Here is a 20,290-nt window from a genome sequence, read left to right as displayed (position 1 = left end):
GAGCCAGCTACCACCACTGCTGCACACAATGAGCTGTCCATACCTTCCTGTCAAAGGCCATGACTCGGAGGAGACACACTGGCTCTGCCTGCAGCCAATCAAAGATCAAGACATTGTTGTCAGTCAAGGAGATGGACACATTGGCAAAAGTGTGAGATTCTGGAGGGCGGGCCTATTCGGGTGATGACAATCAGATGTAAGATGTCATTACCTCAGTCACTTTATAAAGGATCGGCATATCATGCAAGTTTTCAATGCAAGCATAGAAAGGCATACATCCCCTCCTTAGTGATTAGAACTTGATCCCAGGCCATTACCGGATTGCTTTAGATGACTCAAACGTGAGAAGAGCACCAGTAGGGTTGTACCATTTTATGCAGGAAATATCTGTCCTACTTATAGCATCATTCAACTTGAGATACACACTTTTGATGCGACAAAAGCATTTGTGATAAATGCACTAGCAGGCAGGTTGTTTTAATTTTAGAATAGACTGATAAATATTTCATAGTTGACATGCTGTAAATGAATTGTAACATATAAAAAAGAAATCTTTGTAAAGAGAATTCTATATTTTGTAATTGTGTACCATTTAAAAGATCAGCAATATGGACCCTTGTGAATCCTTATTATGCCAGAATTGTTTTATTTTATTTGGTATGACATTTGTTTGCCTTTTCTGTTTTGCTAATATGCACCCTTTAATTTGCCTGTGAAAATAGCATTTTAAGAGGTTATGCTTGTGTAACAACAATACTGCACAAGATATGCAAATGTCTTTATCAGCAAAGGAGGAGTGCTGTATGTGTTATTTCACCAAACCAACACCAGTTGCATAAGGTTACGCCCCCCTTTAAAGGAGCATTTTGGAAGGTAAACCTCCTGTGCTAAACTTTTATACCGATGTGTTTGCATATTTTGTGCAGGGCATGCACAATAATCTGAAATGCATAGTGCATAAACAATGCTGCTTTTTTGTTTTATTTTTGTTTATATCAAACTCAAACCTATGGTTTCATCAGTCCCTACTGAAATGCCTTTTGCTGCTGAAAGAAAGAAGAGAAGAAATGATAATGTTATGTTAATAACAGGGATATATGACTAATCTGGTGTTGGGATTTTCCAGGACGTGCTGTTATGTTGATCATGGTGTGATTTCATCCATCCCTTTGAACTAAATCTTCCTAATCACACCATAGCCTTCATGTTGTGTGTGTGAGGGCTCGGAACATAGCCTGTGTTAAAGGCTTATACACATCCAACTCTGTCTGCAGGTGACAGATGCTTTTGTGGTCTAGGTCGGGAGGTGGCTAGATAGCAGTTACGTGTCCCAGCTGGAGAGAGGCTAAGCAATACTAAACCCCCACCCCCCTTCTCTCTCCCAGCCTGTCTGGTTCCTGCATAAAGTATACCTCGTTAAGCATCGGGGACAACATATCAATGTGTCTACTTGTCTGTCAGAGAGTTTTAATAAGAGAATTGAACTGCATAGGGTGATGCTGCCCCTTGAAACCAGTCTTTCGTTTGCTTTGTACTTTTCCTCGTACTGTACTTTTGAATTGAGGATATAGGCAGAGTGAACCAGTCCTGAACACATGCTAGTCATAAAGAAATATTTCATCCTTTTGTTTTCTGATCAAGAAATTATTTATGTATGACAATAATGACAATGGGAGAAAAGAAAATGTTGAAATAGCCTTTTATAGGCATTGATGTTACTCTGGAGAGTTTGAATTAGCACAGAGGATGTTTAAGGTAAGGACATATTCATACTTTGTTAGACAACCATGTCGCTCGATGAACGTTTTGAGATAAAATAACAGAATATCTGTTGAATTACATGATTGTGTAACCAAGTATAAATTAGGCTTAAGACACCTATGTGATCGGAAGTTCATGAGTGTTTGATTTGTAGTCGAGTGCATAATGTACTCTAATTCAACCGAATACTGTAATGAAAATGTAGGTTTTCCACTTTGTGCACATTGAAAGGGCTCTTTGAATTGTTGTTTGATGTGTTCTTGTCCTTTTGTTGATGGCTGTCATAAAAGGACCAATGCACATAACAGGCACATTGTACTATTAGTAGCAATTATGCCTGATTTGTACTTGGTTGTGCATTGTGTCGCGCATCGTAAATAGCTGATCTACAAGCTCACAATGCATTGCGGTGCTACACATTGTGAGCTTGTAGCTCTGCTGTTTTCTGTGTAACACTGGTGCGCAACTAAGTATATATCAGGCCTTATAGTACTGATGAACTGAAGATATGCATTATTTTGTAAACATTTTTCAGAAGTTGTGTTAAACTAAAGATAAAAAAAACAACTTACTTTTACCTCATGTCAGGGAATTCCTGAAAAAAGAAGAAAATATTATTTGGTTCACTCTATACCAATGGTATTTAAATATTAGCACATAGCTGTTTGTCTTTGCACAAGTAACTGTATAGTGCTTTTGTTTCTCCTTTTCTAAACATTTGTGTATTAAGGTGAGACATTTTTGTACCTTTTGTGACTGTGTATGGTTTAGTGAACTCTATATTTGTCATTTACACCTCACCTTACAATGCTGGGACTGAAAGAGTATTGAAAGAGGGAAAACAACTTTTTCAAGGTGCACTGTTCCTCTGTCTGTGGGTAAGAAAAAATAAAATGGTAAAATACCGGTTTACAGAGAAACATCTTTTGATTTGATTGTTTTTATTCATTTTCATCATATTGTTATGATTACAATTCTACTATTACAACTATTCATGTTCTTAAAGATGTATTAAAATAAGATATAATGTAAAACAAAAAAAAGAAAGAAAGAAAAACAATGTACAAAACTCTGGAAAGACCCATGGTAATGTTCTCTACTTGATAGTCTTGATATTTGCTCTGTAATGTTTTTATTCAGTAAACATCATTTCTCTTTAGTAGCAAATGCTTTACTATAACCCTTTAGGTTTTGTATATAATACATTTTTTGTATTTTTCCATTTGATTTTAGCCTTGACTTTATTTAAATCAATACTAATATTTTATTTTCTAATGATTATTATTGAATAAACTTAAACTGAAATGCAATCCGCTCTTTCTTGTATGTAGTTGTAGTTTGCATTCCAAAACATACTTCATTCCAAAACATATTTTACAGCAGCTTCATCAATCACAAATTCACAATTGAACATTATATATTTAACAATAACAAAAATCACTAATGAAATCTGCATAATTGTCTCACAGAGGTATAAACATTAATTGACATGTCAGTGCTTCAGGTAACATCTTATCAATAATGCAGTTCAACAGTGGACAAGAGTGTATGTTGTAACTAGGTCTCTGTAACCTATATTTCAGGAGACAGAGTGGGACACACTTTGCTTGCAGACTCCACAGTTGTTTGAATCTCTACATCTTCTTCTCCCCAGGGCTGTCTGGCACACAGCAGAAACGGCAGAGCATATCTACGGAACTGATCGAACGACACAAATATGCATTCAACTTGATGTTACAGACTACGACTAGAAAAAGTGCCCTTCAGAGCACAGGACAGTTATTGTGAAAAGTATGGCATTTTGCCTTTCACGGCAATTGGACGCTGAGGCATTTGCTTCCACAGGCCAATGTGGAAAAGATCACGTGGGATTTCTTCCCTGGCCTATTGGGAATGTACGCGTGAAATGTCACATAATATATCGCACGCCGCGTTCATGATTTGAAGCATTTTGTTCAAAACGGACCAATCTTACAAACTTTTTGAAGTCAATGTTATGTTGAAAAGATCCGTAATCCCAGTCTGCCTAAAGTTTAATGCTGCAGTGTTTCTACAACTTTATTATCCTAAACCTAACAATACATGTAGCTGTCCCAGCAATGGGTATTTTGTAATTTTCTGTTTTATTGCTTACCTTTCTGAAAATGTATAATATGTGAACATATTATATGTATGTTTATTTGGGTACATATTGTATTTGTATGCTGTGTGTGGTGCCTGGTCCTTTATTGCTGTTCATTATGACGTAGGTCGTAGAAGGTCATGCAGGAGCAGAGCCCTGTGATTAGAGTGAGGCAGCATTGATTGCACCTGTGTGAGCTGAACTCAGTCAGAACAAGCGTGACTTTCAGTGGTGCAAGGAGCTCTTCCCACGTCTAAAAAGAGTGTCCTTAAATAAAGAATATAAGAGAAGATAAAGAATATAAGAGAAGATAACGTAGCTCTCCTAAAATAATCTGCAGAAGGCGCACACGGTATGTTACATGTTGTTGTTTTCTTTGTTTGTAAACCGTGTTGTACTTCTGTCGATCGTTTAATTGTTTGTGTACATATCATTGTGTTTGTTTATATATAATACGGACATCATGATTGACTGACAACAAGGACATTCATATTTCATGTTTCATTGTGTTTAAAAGAATATTTGTTAAGTTTTGTGTTTTTTCACGTTGTCTTGGGGAAATAAACAACCTTGAGATATCAGTTGGAGCGTTTGTTATTCTGCTGGATAGGAGCGCTTATAATACATACAAAAGTACGGTCCGTTTAATTTAGTGGCTATAGAGAGACCAATTTGGTGATGTTTGGACAAAATCTGTAGGTGTCAAAACATCTGCCTCTTGGTGGCGCTATAACAGGCCCATGTGAAAAAATTGGGCCAGAGGTTCAGCTCTGGCATCCAAGGAGTGTCTGTGTAGAAGTTGGCTGATCAAGCCAGCGGTACCAGCGATTGGCCCATTTTCCCAAAGGAGACCTCTTACACCATGGTGTAAGAGGTATGGTGTTGCACATGCTCAGTTGCCCTCTAGGCCGCACATGAAGCCTGTGAACATAGACATTCCGTGCATAGATGTGCCACGCAATACTCGGGTCTATAATTTCATAATATTTGGACTGCTGGACAGCTGACAGTAGGCTCTCTTCACTCTTAATTTAATTTCTTTGATGCTGAAGTAGGCCGTAATTTCAAAGTTTAAATGAGATGAAGAAAGTCACCACTCGCACCACACATTTCTCTGAGAATGGTTTTAATACTGCCACATGTCGACAGGTGTGTGTAGGCTAAAGAGGCTTTAGGGAAACAGGTTTGTGTATTCATGCAGGAGGCCTTACGTGCGCAATGAGGATGGCTGTGCTCTAGTCTAAGTTGTGTATTTCTATGTTGTTGTGTTTGACAGCCAATTAGGCACACACAGGCTTCATGTGCGGCCTAGAGGGCAACTGAGCATGTGCAACACGATACCTCTTACACCATGGTGTAACAGGTGTCCTTTGAAAAACCGGGCCATTAGCTGTCCACAGACAGACGGATGGACGGACGGGGTGCAAAACATTCTATCCCCTAATCCCCCCATGCCTTTGGCCTGGTGGAGACAATTATAGGCTACACAGTTATCAAGAAGGAATTATAAAATTAGGTATTATCTTTATGTTTCACTAGATGGTGCTGGTGTGCTGAACTTACCAGCACATTCCACAGCTAGTCCTTAGTTAGCATGCTCTCTTCTGTTGCAGTTATTCACCTGTTTCGGTGGTAATGTACTGAGCTCCTGTGTGTGCTTCACTTCCTTCACCAGTGTTTCCATGTCTGCTTATTATAGCGATATTTGGCTTATTTTTCTGTAAAGTCGCTTGTAAATAAATTATTGGTAGTTGCTGGTTGTGTTTTTTTGGGTACAACAACAGTACAGTTTCTTATTTGGGCTTGCTTTCTAATGTTGTTTAAACCAGTGGTTCCCACATTTCTTCACGTCAAGGAACCCCAGATGAATAGGCTATTGTCCACGGACATCCATCTGAAAATATTTTGTGCCATTTTTGTTCAAATGTTTAAAGAATATTCAAAATATTTCAAATTATTCTCAATATAATTTTAAACATGTACAACCTCACAATGCGTCATTGTGCTTTTTTCATAGACCTGGCCACTTGTTTCTCTTGCTAAATCTGGCAACACAGCAACAAAACGCAAAGTCTTACAGTATGTGCCATAGGAAACAGGTCACTAGCACACCGAGGAGATAAAATAAGCTATAGGCCTATACTACAGCGCAGCGGTACAGCCTACACTGTGCAGTCGTTTTTACAGTACCTGTTTGTTGAGGAGGATGTAGATAATGGGGTTGTAAAGAGTGCTGCTCTTTGCCAGGTATGCAGGCATGGTGCCGACCAGTGGATGAATCTTCACATCAGGGTTGAATATCACAAACAGGGCAAGACTGGCATAGGGCAACCAGCTAACCAGAAATGCCGTTACCATAAGGACCACCATGCGAGCCACAGCCATTTCTGCTTTGGCTGCTGCACCACCTTCCACACAGCTCATCTTAGACACCTGAACACAATGTAATGAAAGGGGCATACAGTATATTGTGGATGCATGAAAAGGTGGACATTTGTAGATGGAAATACCAATGGCGTAAACTGTAAAGTACATTTACTCAAGTACTATGCACTTAAGTACAATTTTAGGGTATGTTTTACATTACTGAAGTATTTTCCATTTTCAGTAAGCAAATATTGTACTTTTACTCCACTACAATTATTTTAAAAGTTTAGTTACTATTGTTACTTTCTAGATTTTTATTATTATTATAAAACATACATTAACCACTTCAGCCCTATATATATATTTTGGCCATTTGAAAATAGCCGATCTACAAGCTCACAATACGTCATGATGCAACGCATTGTGAGCTTGTAGATCTGCTTTTTTTTTTTTTATTCATTTTCATACTTTAGAAAACTTGTGCAATGGACATTGTGCATAAGTAGCCTACTTTCTACTTTTATTGCCTACTTTAAGTAGGCTAAATTTTTATATTAATATTTTACTTTTCCACCACTGGATACTGAACAGAGCTAGATGGAAGAGGCTATACCGCACCTGGTGTAAGGTCCAGCTTAGTTTTGTGTAGGATGTCAAGATGATGACAAATGGTATGGCAAAGCACAGGGTGAAATATGACAGGACATACGAGATGTTTATAGGGTCTCGACTGTGCCAGTCCGGTGCACAGGAGGTCCCCACCCCTTCCAGTTCATACCGACCCCAGCCACACAGAGGTGGCACATTCCATATGAGGGACCACAGCCAAGACAAAGCCATGCCTCCCGCTGCATGCTTCGGTCGGAAGGACATCGGTCCGAGAGGCCTGCATACAACAAACATCCTCTCCACTGCTATCAGAGCAACAGTGCACAGAGATGTGATTCCTGCATACAAGACAGAGTAAACCTCATTATTTTCAATGTTGTTAATGATTATTATTATTATGACTATTTGGCATCATGAAACGTCAACAGGGCATTATATTCTCCCTGAAATTACTGCAGGAATGCAAAGAACAAACATTCAATTTGGTTGCAGCGAAGCTGTCCTTCAGGTGGTGTGTCCAGTGTCCACCATCACCACATAGGAGCATAGTGTGAAGGTGTCCTCCAGGTGTGTCTACCACCACATTAAGTAGCCATGGTTTCCAGCCCATAGACCCCGCCCACTCCACTGAGCGCACTGCTTCAAGAGCTGGAGGTTCAGAGTCTGACAATCAGGCTAGGAGCGAGGTGTAGTATTTGCATACAGTATCTTGATTATGTTGTAGTCAGACTCCCCACCCCATTCATCCATCAACAGATTATCTATCTATCTATCTATCTATCTATCTCTCTCTCTCTCTCTCTATATATATATATATATATAATTCCTCTGTTGTACAAGCTCTAGACATTTGCAGTTTAAAGAAAGGGGTATGCAGAAGGAAATTAGCAAGGAAAACATGTCAGATATGTGAAATATTCCTATTTTAAATACAGGTATGGAATGCTGCTAATGCAAGTGGAGGAACAATGTGGCAGGTTCTGTAAATAGTAGCAGAATGGAACCATTGTCTCTCTTATGCAGGTGAGACATCACCAGCTGGGGCTACCAAACAAACACGTCACTGTACATATAGTTATAGTGACTGTGGAGCACAATGCAACCACAATCATATGTAATCAAGAAATAGTAAACTCATATCGTGTGGGCAGCATGGCGACAGGGCTTTATGGGTCTAATTAGGTGGTTGAGTTACAATAAAGTATAGAAGAATAAATACATGAAAGGCGAAGAGAACATGACTAGTCTAGACATACAACAATGCTTTAGTTCAAACTGAAGAATTGTCCTGTTATTTTACCTTAGTATTTTATTGAATCTGTAAGTTATTAACCACGTGGCAGAAATAAATTCCCTATTGTCCAATTGTTCCCCGTTTCTTCTATTCTGAGGTGTTGCACTCTCTGTCTCCCATGCATGCATGGGAGACCGAGAGCTTGTACAGTATTGTAGAGTATAAATGAAGCATTACTCACCACACAGTGACACTGTGAAGCCTTCCATCACACAGCCTGCTCTTCCCAGGGAGAAGTACCCCTGGGCATTGTTGATTACAGAGAGTACACCTCCTGTCATTGCTGAGCCTAGGTCAGCCACAGCCATGTTCACTAGAGCATAGTTGAGTGGCTGCCTCAGCTGCTTGTGCATGAGGGACACAATAATCACTGTAGCGTTGAGAACGATGGCAGGGCCCGTGAACATTGCCATGATGATGGAGAGAGAGATGAAACCTGCCCTGGACAGCGGTGGCGCCGGTGGGTCCCACTCTGGGCCCAAGTAGGAGACTGTGTTCGGTGCGGCGGAAGAGGGATTCATGGATCACACACTGGCGCACTTTGCTGAGAACTGTCCAACAGCCCACAACTCCACTCTATGAGATTGATATTGGGTCATGTGTCAGATTACATGTCCAAGATAAGAATAAGTCCCTCTGATCTGGATTTAACAAAGAGTAATTCCTCTGAATGCTGATCCTTGATCCAGCACCTCTCACATGATTGTGCAAAGGTGTTCAGAAAAGGAGGACTGGAATGAGTCGTGTGTGTGTGTGTGTGTGTGTGTGTGTGTGTGTGTGTGTGTGTGTGTGTGTGTGTGCGCGCGTGCGCGAGTGAGGGACACTCCATAAATTGTCTCCCCTATACTGAGCCTCCTGTGGCATGGTAGCAGTTAGGAGTGGAATATAACATAGATCTGATCATGATTTGATGAGTTACTTATAATATAGCTCTGTCTGAATCCACAGAAAACCGAACAATTTGATTTGGTTAATTTAAAAGTTGCTAAGCTAAGCTTCATTTGTTCTTAGTGACATTTTGGATTCTGTAGCCCTTAGTGTTTCCTTAACTTGTCTTGATTAACCCACACACATTTTGTGTATTGATTTCCCATGTTGTCAAAGCCAGGACAAACTACTTAAATTGTACATGACAGAGATGCCATGGGTATGTTGCTTTGAAATGAGTTAAAGCATCATACCAGGGGTTTTAATGAGAGAGTGCAACATAACCACCTTCTAAGAGATTTAGGCCAGGTTAATAAGACAAGGAAAGGATTAGTGTTGGATGTAGTGTATGGATCCAAGCAGAGGACAGGGGAATTATATGGATCTGATTAACACATGCTTTTGTATAGCAGTATAGGCCTAAATTGATATAGGCTAAATAGCCACATTCCTTGAAATGTGTGAGCAACACTGAGCACAGATATAGCCTATATAGATATACAGTATGAAGCTTATTCTTGCCATTCTCTGTTTTCAATAGCAATCTGTCTCACCTGCAGGATTCGAAACTGGGTCTCCCACATGTAAGACCAAACCTCTCTAGCAGCAGTCATCACTTTATTAGTCTCACATAGCCAGACACAATCTCTGAATGCTATATTATTATTATTACATTTATTATTATAGGCCACACACACACACAGGGCGCAGCAGTACGGTACAGTACAGTATGGTACAGTACTATAGAGCGTTGCAGGCCCGCCCCCTTTCAGAACGACGAGTGACCCAGGAAATGATTCTCCATTCATTTTCTCCATAGGCTTTTCAAAAGGTATTTATATAAAGACGGTTACGCCGCGGACAAAGCCAACTCGGATCGTGACAAATCATGACAACAAACACAATATTTTGTGCCGATCAAATAATCTGAAAGAAGAACATAAAGGCAGGATACAAAACTATTTGTTTTGTTTTTCTTCTTACTAATTATTTGATCGGCCCAAAACATTGTAATTATTGTCATGATTTGTCACGATCCGAGTTGGCTTTGTCCGCGGTGTAACCGTCTTTAAATAAATACTTTTTGAAAAGCCTATGGAGAAAATGAATGGAGAATAATTTCCTGTGCCACTGAAAGGGGGCGGGACTGCGACGGTCTATACAATGGCCACCTGGATGGCGTGGCGCAGCCGAAGGCCGGTTGAATTATTATTATAGTATTAGTAGTAGTAGTAGTAGTATATATAGTATTGTATGACGGAAGCATGGCAACCAAGAGTTATACTTTTTTGCAACCCAATTTGCAACTAGATCTTATTTTAATGATGTTTGGGAGACACGAAACACTTTCCTGGGGCTAATGCTTTGGTGCACTGCTCCTCATTGTGGATATGGGGAGGGCTGCCTTGTAGTCCGATGACTTTGGTGCAGGGCCCTTTTGCCCATAAACAGATTGGATAAACGTTTCATGCATTAAAATAGTTCCAGAATGTAGCTTTAAGTAGCATATCTACTCGGCCTATCATTCATTAGTCTCTGATTTCACATAGATATTGTATAGTCTGCAGTACGCTTATGCCTATTTGTATCGCTTTGTTCAAGACCCAGGCCCTATACTAGGAACCAGAATCAGCACCAAGGATAGCACCGAAAATCATCCATATACACTTGCAGCATTTTTGGAGCCACCATGGACAGCGCAAGTGGTTCCCGAAAGGCGCTGTTTAGTTTAGTTTAAATCAGTTAACCATTTTGTCAGACCTATGTTCAGTCCGTTCAAAATGCATCAATTACATTCATTTTATCTGGATCGTGCTATTGCGGGCTCATTAAGCCTGCAATAATAATGGGGTTCATGAAATAATGAGAAAGCGGAGAAGTGATTCAAGTAGACATCTTTGCCGCAAAAAAGGCACTAATGTCATTGAAGGCACTTGGCCAATCTATTATATTTAATGTAAATGCAATTGCAGCCCCTTGAAGTCTCTTGCAAAAATAGGTGGGACTTTCCTTTGTGCTGCAAGACTGTTTATTTGGAGTCGATAGTTAATTAAAGCATTAAAGCAACCGCCAGATGTGATTGGGGCCCAGTCAGATATAGGAGGCTGATATTGCTCGTCATCAAATCCAAGCGACGCCTGCATTGTCTCGAGCGTGTCTTATCGACACCTCCCAGACAGTACAGGCTCCTCTTGCATTTGATGTACGACGCAATTACTAAGTTAATAAAGGCTCGTGTCGAAACACTGCATGTGTGGCGGGAGATACATCAACCCCTTCCCTGCCTTGACATCATTATCGCAGGCTAATCAGCGTACTTCAGATAGGGCAATATCTTCGGTTTTTACTAATAAATCGCCATGAATATTGCCCACAGAAACGTCAAGTCTTTATATGTCTCAGGTTTTTACTGATTGTCCACTTATATTGGCACGCCAAAGTGACAAGTGGCTGACAAATAGCGCTCGATGCGGCCATCTACAGTAGCTGCTCTTTCTGAGGATACTGCTGCTGGTGCGGCATGCAGTCTATAGAGAATCTCTGCAGTCTCATTACTCACCCGGCACATCAGATATCGGAGGACTCCTCTTGAAAGCAGCATTATACAAACTTTTTATTTGAAATTTCAACGGAAACTATTACATCGTTTCAGTTACTACAATCTGAGTGAGCTGAGCACCCATTTTCACAAATGGTTTTACCAGCAGTGCTATAGTAGCTGTACGAATTTTGTATATAGGCTAATTTCACAAATTTAACCAGTGTTTCTGAAACCGGGCTAACCTGAAAGTATAGGCTAGTATGGCTATAGTAGATCGCTGCCCATGCATTTAGAAGAAGAAGAGAAAAACTGCCTGTCTTCGACTGAGCGCATCCTCATTTGAGCGCATCCTCAGCGGGGTTTGGTTCTCTGTCTCACAAGTAGCCCAAAACTCTGATTCAATTCAAGTTGACTGCACTTTGATCACTTGGAGCCGTGATCAAACAGACAGTTATCTCCTAAACGCCTGGGGTATGCCGCTCAGAAACACAAGGTATAAGAAACTATACTGGGGGCATATATTGCAAACTGATTAGGGTCTCTTCCCCCCCCCCCCCCCCCCCCCCCTCTCTCTCTCTCGCTCTCTCTGCACTCTGGTGGAGAAGGGCCAGATACTGAGATTGAGAACCATGAGGACCGTTGCTTGAAAGGCCATCCTTTTCTTTCGGCACGGGAGTCGCTTCGGGACTGACATATGCCCCCCTTGGAAGTAAGTGGGAGTATCATTCTGAGCTGATGAGGGGGATGTGGAAATGCACTGAGCTTTCAATTGCGCGGTGACCGTTCGCGGGATTGAAACGAGACCCGGAATCCAGAACGTGTTGGAAAGGTATACAAAATCCCGAAGATGCAGTGGAATTGGATGGTGCTCTTTTGTCACATCATGTGCTGCTCTAGTATCCCTCTCTTCTGGATCGCTGTCGGCATGAACGTGGCGGAGGCAGTAGGGTCACAGCAAGGGATTCCACTATCAGTGTGAGTGAAAAGATGTTTGACAACTTGTGAAAACTATAGTTATGAAACTGAACTTAGACTATAGCCTACATTACTGTATGCACATTCCTCAGTGTTTGACTCTACACATCAACTCTCGAAGTTTAGATATTTGAAAACGACATTATTAATCCACGCATTTTATGCTTTGTTTTTCGGTAATGCATACAATCACAATGAAAACAACAAAAAAACAATTAAAACAAAACAACAATTATCACATACTAAAATCGATTGTCATAGACAATTTATATATTTTGCCTTTTAGTGACTATTGACATAGTTGCATGCAATTAAGGATATAGGGTGTGAGATGAGTCTTCATAAACCCAGATATCTTTTAGATATTTCGTTAGGTTTCTAAAAGTGATATTATCGTCATCGATTGGCCACTCATGAAGGTCCATCAGTGATGGGTCTCACTCACTTTTGAAAATAACACCTGCTATTCTGTGAAAAATAATAAAATAACAGTACAACAGTATGATACTCCATATACAGGAAGACAATAAAGTTGTTGACAACTTTTTTCAGGTCTTAACTTAGATATATATATATCTGTAGCAATGCATATAATCGCCATGAATATTCACAAAGGTATAGAATGTGAATACACTGCATTGCAGAACTCTTCCATTGTGTAGTGATTCCCATCTTATATTCTGTTATAATATATTGTGCCTCAGCATTTCCCTAAAGTTGGAGAGTTGGAGCAACAATTTAAGTAGATTTATTGTAAGTTTAGAGATGCTTGTCTCTAAATACAGTCGACAAAAAGTAAATTACTGAAATTAAAAACAAAAATAAGATCATATTATTTTAATAATAATAATACAAATAAATGTAATAATAATCGAAATAATCATAATAATAAAGTTGCTACTCTGTCTTTGAATGTTTCAGGTTTGATAGGGTTTTGAGAAAGTTCAAAGTGTAACTATACTGCTCAAGTCCTTTTTTAATGGCCTGATCCTGATGTGTATATGTAGAAGGGCATGCAGGAGAACCAATTGGCTCATTTTAATGGCTTAGCTCAGCTGTATAATGTTTTCTAATCACTATAAAATATATGAAATATAGGTATTCAGATCGACCCATTTGTGCCATTTAAGCTCACGTCATCCATTTCCATATAATACACAAATCACATTGATAAGTATAACATTCAGGATGTACAGGTCAGGATAAAACTATATATTTCCCTATATCCTTCCAGGAAGAGAAGAAATGTGTTCCTATGTGTTTGTGGTAGGCCTATATTGCTTTTGCTGAAATGCTGTTTGCCTCCTTTGTGTTCAAGTGTGAAGCTATGGGCATCAGCGTTTGGTGGAGAAATTAAATCTATTTCTGCAAAATATTCTGGATCACAACTACTGCAAAAGGTATTACTTTCTTTGTTCTGTGCCTCTCTTCACATAGACTTGATTAAATAAGAATTACCTTTGTCTGTCTTGTACAAGTATAGGCATTCAACTGAATACTGATTTCAGAGGAGACAGGTGTGTTTAGCAGGGACTCAGCTGCGTGTGGTGTGTGTGTGTGTGTGTGTGTGTGTGTGTGTGTGTGTGTGTGTGTGTGTGTGTGTGTGTGTGTGTGTGTGTGTGTGTGTGTGTGTGTGTGTGTGTGGGTGTGTGTGTGTGTGTGTGTGTGTGCGTGTGTGCGTGTGTGCGTGCGCGATGGGCTATGTCCGATACGGCCCATTAACCACAGCACTGATTCATCTCATCTCTCCAGTTAAACTCTCTGGAGTCAAGAGTTCCAACCGCGGGATATGAACACGACAAGGAGACAAATTGAATAAACGTGGTGGGATGAGAAGGTGTGGATGGAGAAGGTGTGTAAGGAAAATACACAGAATGACAGCTAGCCAACAGTATAGGATTAGGTCAGGTCGTCAAGATACAGTATCATAGATTAATTATGCAATGTACCTTTCTGGCCAGGTGGTGGCAGAGGTGTGCTCTCGTACATCCAGAGGCCTCGAGGCAGTCGATCAGTGTTGAATTTGACTGTCTTGTTTGTGTTGTGTGAATTTACTGAATTATCGTTTTGTTGTATGAGTTGTGCCTTGAAGGTACACAGAAAATACATGTTCATTGTATGTGTCTGACTCTGAGTGTTAATTTAAACATGACAGTGTTAAATAGACAATATTTGTCATAATTGATGTATTGTATTGCTGGGAATTTTGGGATATGAGTTGCATGTGCAGGACTCATAAACCAGGAGATCAGCGTTGGTACTAGTGTGTATTGTGTAGCTGCAGCAATGCATTGCGTTTGAGGTTATAGCCTTATAGGTTAGGCCTATACATTCTGAATAGATTATCTTGTAGAATTACATTAGTTTTAGTAACATTTTTATATCATCAGCTTTGGCAAACAAACATATTTTCTTTCTTTTTTTATATATTTGTTTAATTATTATTTAGTCTTATCCTCCATTGGCCTAAAACGTAATTCGTAGAATATTAGTATGTAGGCCTACTGTAGTATAGTATTGATTGATTGATGAATTTATTAACAGATTGGAGAATTACAGTAAATTTCAAGCACAACGCAATACAAAACTGTTAACTGCATGTGGACGACACCATAAAGTATTACACTTGTTTACAATAGGGCCCACCATGTTCAATTCATCATAACAATTAGAGACGTACAAATATACTCTTCTATATAGCTAAAATCACACCCGTGTGAAGTGAGGGGCGCTAATATATTAAAATCTAACTCATGTTGATTAGGTGATGTATAACAAACGGTGCCAACACAAACATTAAACGCCATTAACAATAAATAGACAATATGACGTAATAAGGTATACATACATTATGACGTAAATTTTCCCTTCATTGTCTGACAAAAATTGCAGCCGATATAGGTGCCCTTTGAGAGCCGTTTTGAAGGAGTCAGGGATTCGCATGTCTTAATGACTGAATGCCTTTTGGTGGCATGGGAGCGAAAATAATGTATGTCCTTTGTTTGTGCCGAATGTGGGTTGCACATAGTTTGTTGAGCTCCCTCTGGTGTTATGGGTGTGGACTTCGTTGACATTAAGGAAGTATTTCAGGTACATGGTATCTTGGTGCTGTATTGAATCTTGTGGACCAGACCCATTGCAAGATGCTGTACTCTGTCGTCAACTCTAAGCCATATTCCAGTCTGTCAAAATGGGCAGGGGTGAGGTGGGTTCGAGGAGTGAGACCAAGTAGTATAGGCCGGCTATGCACATATATATATATATATGGTGTGCCAATGATTGTTTTTGTCGAGGAGAGATATATATATATATATATATCTCCTCGTCATTGAATATGCACTTGCCTTTGGACAAAAACAATCATTGGCACACCATAGCCTACAAAATGCCCAGCAGATGTGTTTTTTGTTGGTTTTTTTTGCGTAGCTAAGCAGCACTCTCCTCATGTTCCTGTTCATAGAGGCATGTCTGGTGAGAGCAGCTCTCAGCCAGTCAGCAGACTCAGCACAATGCAGTGAGGTGGGAGGGAACTGACGGCTCATTAGGGACTGTACATTAAGGGTGATCATTAGATGCTTTTATGGTGAATTACCTGATTCCATTCAGAGTTCTACCGGGGACAGCAGGAGGAGAACTCTCGTGTCTGTGTGATTCATCGGTCTCCATGTGTCCCCACTCACCTCTGCATTAGTTAGTCCTCCAAATCAATAATCATGATCAGGGATTTTGATGAATGGGGGTTAACCTCCCTTTGATGACTGGAGGAGCGTGAGCAGGGGGCGGGGGGGGGAGGGGCTTGGGTTGCTGAGGCGAGGAGGACAGGCGTGAAATGAACTGTTCTGCTCCACTGCGAGCCCACACTCTTCCTTTCACTAGGTAATTTGTCGCCTCGTGTAGGCTACAGTGTGTGTGTGTGTGTGTGTGTGTGTGTGTGTGTGAGAGAGAGAGAGAGAGAGAGAGAGAGAGAGAGAGAGAGAGAGAGAGAGAGTGTGTGTGTGTGTGTGTGTGTGTGTGTGTGTGTGTGTGTGTGTGTGTGTGTGTGTGTGTGTGTGTGTGTGTGTGTGTGTGCGTGCGTGCGTGTTTGTGCGCATGTGTGTGTGCACACACACATGCACATGCTACAAAGTAGCCTAAATGTAGCTCTGGACCAGAGCTAGCCTAAATGATATACTTTGTGCATTATACCGTATAGGCGTATAGGCTATATGCGTGTTGAATGAGTACTTTAACGTGTGTGTTTGTATCTAATGTGTGATGCAGGTGAATAGAGCATGCCTAACAGGGGTTTGTTTTTTATTTTGTCTTTGTGCAGGAGGGAGTTGTGATGTTATGTAATGATACCTTGCCTGTTCTACTGGGCTTTGTTCTGTATCAGTGCATGTCCTGTGAGTCTAGCAGAATCAGCATTATGTGAGGTGTAGTTCATTATCCAGAATCGCCCGAGCTTGACACGTTATTATCTTTCTCTTGTGCTCTGACTCCATTTCAATTACCCTCCAACCGTGCATAGCCTTCAGACTCAGACCCGCCCCTTGCCCACCCAGCCTAGCCCCTTCAGCCAATCAGAGACGGAGAGATGTATCTTGTCAGACAAGAAAAGCCCATCAATCATTCACTGTCTGTTGCGGGATACATTTTATCAGCCAGTCATCTGGGACTGGTTGGCGACAGCTCGTCAGATAGTTCGTATCCACTTAAGGTTTCAACTTCAAGAAGCTTTATTTAATGATTTCCCTCATATAGGTCTTTATAGGGTACGAAATGGTGTAAATACAAGATGATAATTAGTACACCATAAGCGCATAATGTCCACTCCACACAGAACACACACACACACACACACACACACACACACACACACACACACACACACACACACACACACACACACACACACACACACACACACACACACACACACACACACACACACACACACACACACACACACACACACACACACACTCTCTCTCTCTCTCTCTCCCTCTCAACTCTCAATTCAATTTGATAGGTGTTGTTTATTTTATTATTTTATATTATCTCTCAAATGATCCATTGTATCCTACAAACATCCTGTATTTTTTACCATTTGTCATAAGCTGTCCCAAAGACCAGAAGCAATATGTTTTGTGCTTTTCAGAAATATAAGGAATTTGAAAAGTCTGTCAGAGTGGAAGAAATAGATGGCATGAAAGTGGTCAAAACCCTGGCAGTAAAAATGGAGGAAATGTTCCTCAGGAAACAAGATGCCACAAGGGTAGGTGGAAAAAACAGTGCATTTTAATTCAATTATATATTTATATACAGTATATTGCCGTTGGTGACGATTTCATGACGGCAATATAATATATGATAAGATCAACGATTGATTTTATTATTAATTCTCTTCCTGGGACTTTTTAGAAACTTATTTTAAATGAGATGTATATTGTTAATTTGTTATGTTATCTTAAATACTATGTAGAATGGATATAGTTGCAATATATGCTGCCTGTATCAATCAACTCTGGGATGGACTGGAGCCGATATATGCCGTTCATATGTCCCCAAATCCCTGTTCAGCACCGGCATTCTCCCCGTGAGACCTTATAGAGAAGAGATACGTATAGGCCTATACCTCCCAGTGAGTGTTGGGTGATGATAACGGTTATCTCATGGCTGCCTCATTTTCCATATAGGTTGTGCACTACAAATCATGATATCTCCAATGCTATAGCCTAGACACGAAACCTTTAATATCCTACACAGCAGATTTAATAACACATGCCATGCATGCAGCATGATGCATATGCGTCAATGTTGTTGAGGCACGCTTCATGGTGGTCTGTGAAAAAAATCAGGTGATGCTAATGCTAATTATTATGCATCTTGACAGACGGATTTTCCAACATGAAAGCACTAATTGGCAACGTCATCGCTTTGTTCAAAATTGAATAAAACGTTTATGAAAAAATAATGTGCATGCACGCTTGTTAGTTGGGACCGGATAGCCAAGGTCTGTCTATAACAATTGTGATGTGTATGTAAATATGTATAGATATTCAAAAGACAAATAACATAGGCATATACCATGGCCGCAGGGATATTTTAGCCTAATTCGGAAAGAATAATTATATTTTCATCTTGCAATTTCACGTTTGGTCATGCAGTGCTGACGACTCAACAATGAAACTCGACAGGGTAAAATGAGTTTTGTCGCCACTAACCGTGTTGGCAGTGAAACCTCAATTCTGTTTACATTGCAGTTATTTTGACGTATTTGACAGGTATTAATTACTGGGTCGGTTCCACAGGCAAGGGTGACTGTAATGTTTAGGCGGCAATTCCCCCAAAACGACACAGCAAGCACATTTCAAGGGTGAAAATCTCGGGCAATGCTGCCTTGCTGCATGGCATTTAGTCTGCACCTATAACGTTGCTTACCTCAATTGCCTATCAATCATTTCAGACATACGCTACAATAGCCTACTTTGACATTTACTATAATATCTGAGCCTCAGAGTCTGAGGAAAGAACATATGCTTATATTCAAACTTTTCTGTTGGAGACAGCTTTTTCATGCAGTTGGCCTTTTGGCTTATAGGCTACTCGCCTGGAAAAAACTAAAAACGAATCTAAAGCTTTAACCAACCAATGTTTTCAAATTCCTTTTCCACTGATGACATTTGTTGGACCGTAAAAACAATTTGGCTATTTGGAGAGGCATGCAGGACCACAACGTCCTAAATATAGGCCTAATACAGTGTTCATTTAACTACAGTAAATGAACACAGCATATTTTACTGTATAGAACCATACATCTCGGGAAAGCCATGATGAGGTGGTTAAAATGATATAAACACATCGTTTTTGTTAACATAATGTAGGCTACCTATATTGTTGCAACTCTGAGCACAGATGAAACCAAAGGGACCCCATGCATGTATTTTAAAGTTTGTGAATTTCCGTCCTTCCATCAGAGGCTGGTGGAAGCAGCGGAAGAGGCTCATCACCAGCATGAGGAAAACCCAGACCTGCAGGTGAGGCTTCTATCGGGATTCGGAAATAGGTCTATTTAAAAAATATATGTATATTATATATGTAGCTTAGCTATAAATATATAAATACAAGACTTAAGGGAAGAGAATAAACCAGAGAGAATGGAGGGAAAACCGCGTGAGGTCAGAAAAGGTGGCGCGTTTTAAATGGAGTTGGCAAGAAGCGGCAAGGTGAGAGAAGAGTGGAGGCTCTTCCCTTTGTGTCCAATTTAATGTCCCTTTATCGCTTTGATAGATAATGCGCCTTTAATGAGAGAAGCCATAGGATGAAGGCTGTCATAACTCACCACATTGTGTGTAAGCCAACTCAAAGGCAGCCTGTGCATTAAGTGAAAGTATAGGCCTTATAGCTTACAAAATAAACACTGAGGATGTTACAGTATATGTCTGTATATAGCTTTCTGTCCAAACATTAAGGGTGGCACTGCAATAAACTGCACCGTGGTCAGATCAGATGTAATTAAACTTGGTCACCATGGCCATGCAGAACCACCAGGTGCGTGTAATAAACAATTAGCCTACACAGTAGCCGCTTGCTATACATGTCTGGAACAGTGAGGATTTTAGCTTTAAAGGGAAAAAGTGTTCCCACATATGTATTTTCTTTATAGCCTATAATCTAATGCTGGATTTATAGGCTATACTGAATTTTATAC

The 20,290-nt window shown here is 40.2% G+C and overlaps 2 protein-coding genes across 2 annotated transcripts in view; one reads left to right on the top strand and one right to left on the bottom strand.

Annotated features, from left to right (window-relative positions):
* Positions 1 to 3,333: 3,333 nt before the first annotated feature.
* On the bottom strand, positions 3,334 to 8,674 carry LOC310862910 (parapinopsin-like; the record flags this gene model as incomplete). The annotated part of the gene is made up of 4 exons (XM_083771031.1): positions 3,334 to 3,459; positions 6,074 to 6,316; positions 6,869 to 7,197; positions 8,335 to 8,674. The coding sequence occupies 4 exons, from the start codon at positions 8,672 to 8,674 to the stop codon at positions 3,334 to 3,336; spliced, it is 1,038 nt and encodes a 345-aa protein (XP_083627157.1).
* A 3,795-nt stretch (positions 8,675 to 12,469) lies between these two features.
* The window catches only part of cacna2d3 (calcium channel, voltage dependent, alpha2/delta subunit 3), a gene marked incomplete at its 5' end in the record, with an annotated part of 38,960 nt that continues 31,139 nt past the window's right edge, over positions 12,470 to 20,290 (top strand). The window contains 4 exons of the mRNA XM_083771650.1: positions 12,470 to 12,597; positions 13,916 to 13,997; positions 17,738 to 17,854; positions 19,557 to 19,616. Coding sequence (XP_083627776.1) covers positions 12,470 to 12,597; positions 13,916 to 13,997; positions 17,738 to 17,854; positions 19,557 to 19,616 — 387 coding nt within the window. The remainder of the gene's footprint in view (positions 12,598 to 13,915; positions 13,998 to 17,737; positions 17,855 to 19,556; positions 19,617 to 20,290) is intronic.

The sequence above is a fragment of the Protomyctophum parallelum genome (genome assembly GCF_964188405.1).
Source record: "Protomyctophum parallelum genome assembly, chromosome: 8".
Taxonomy (NCBI): domain Eukaryota; kingdom Metazoa; phylum Chordata; class Actinopteri; order Myctophiformes; family Myctophidae; genus Protomyctophum; species Protomyctophum parallelum.
This window is presented reverse-complemented; position numbering and strand designations above follow the sequence as displayed.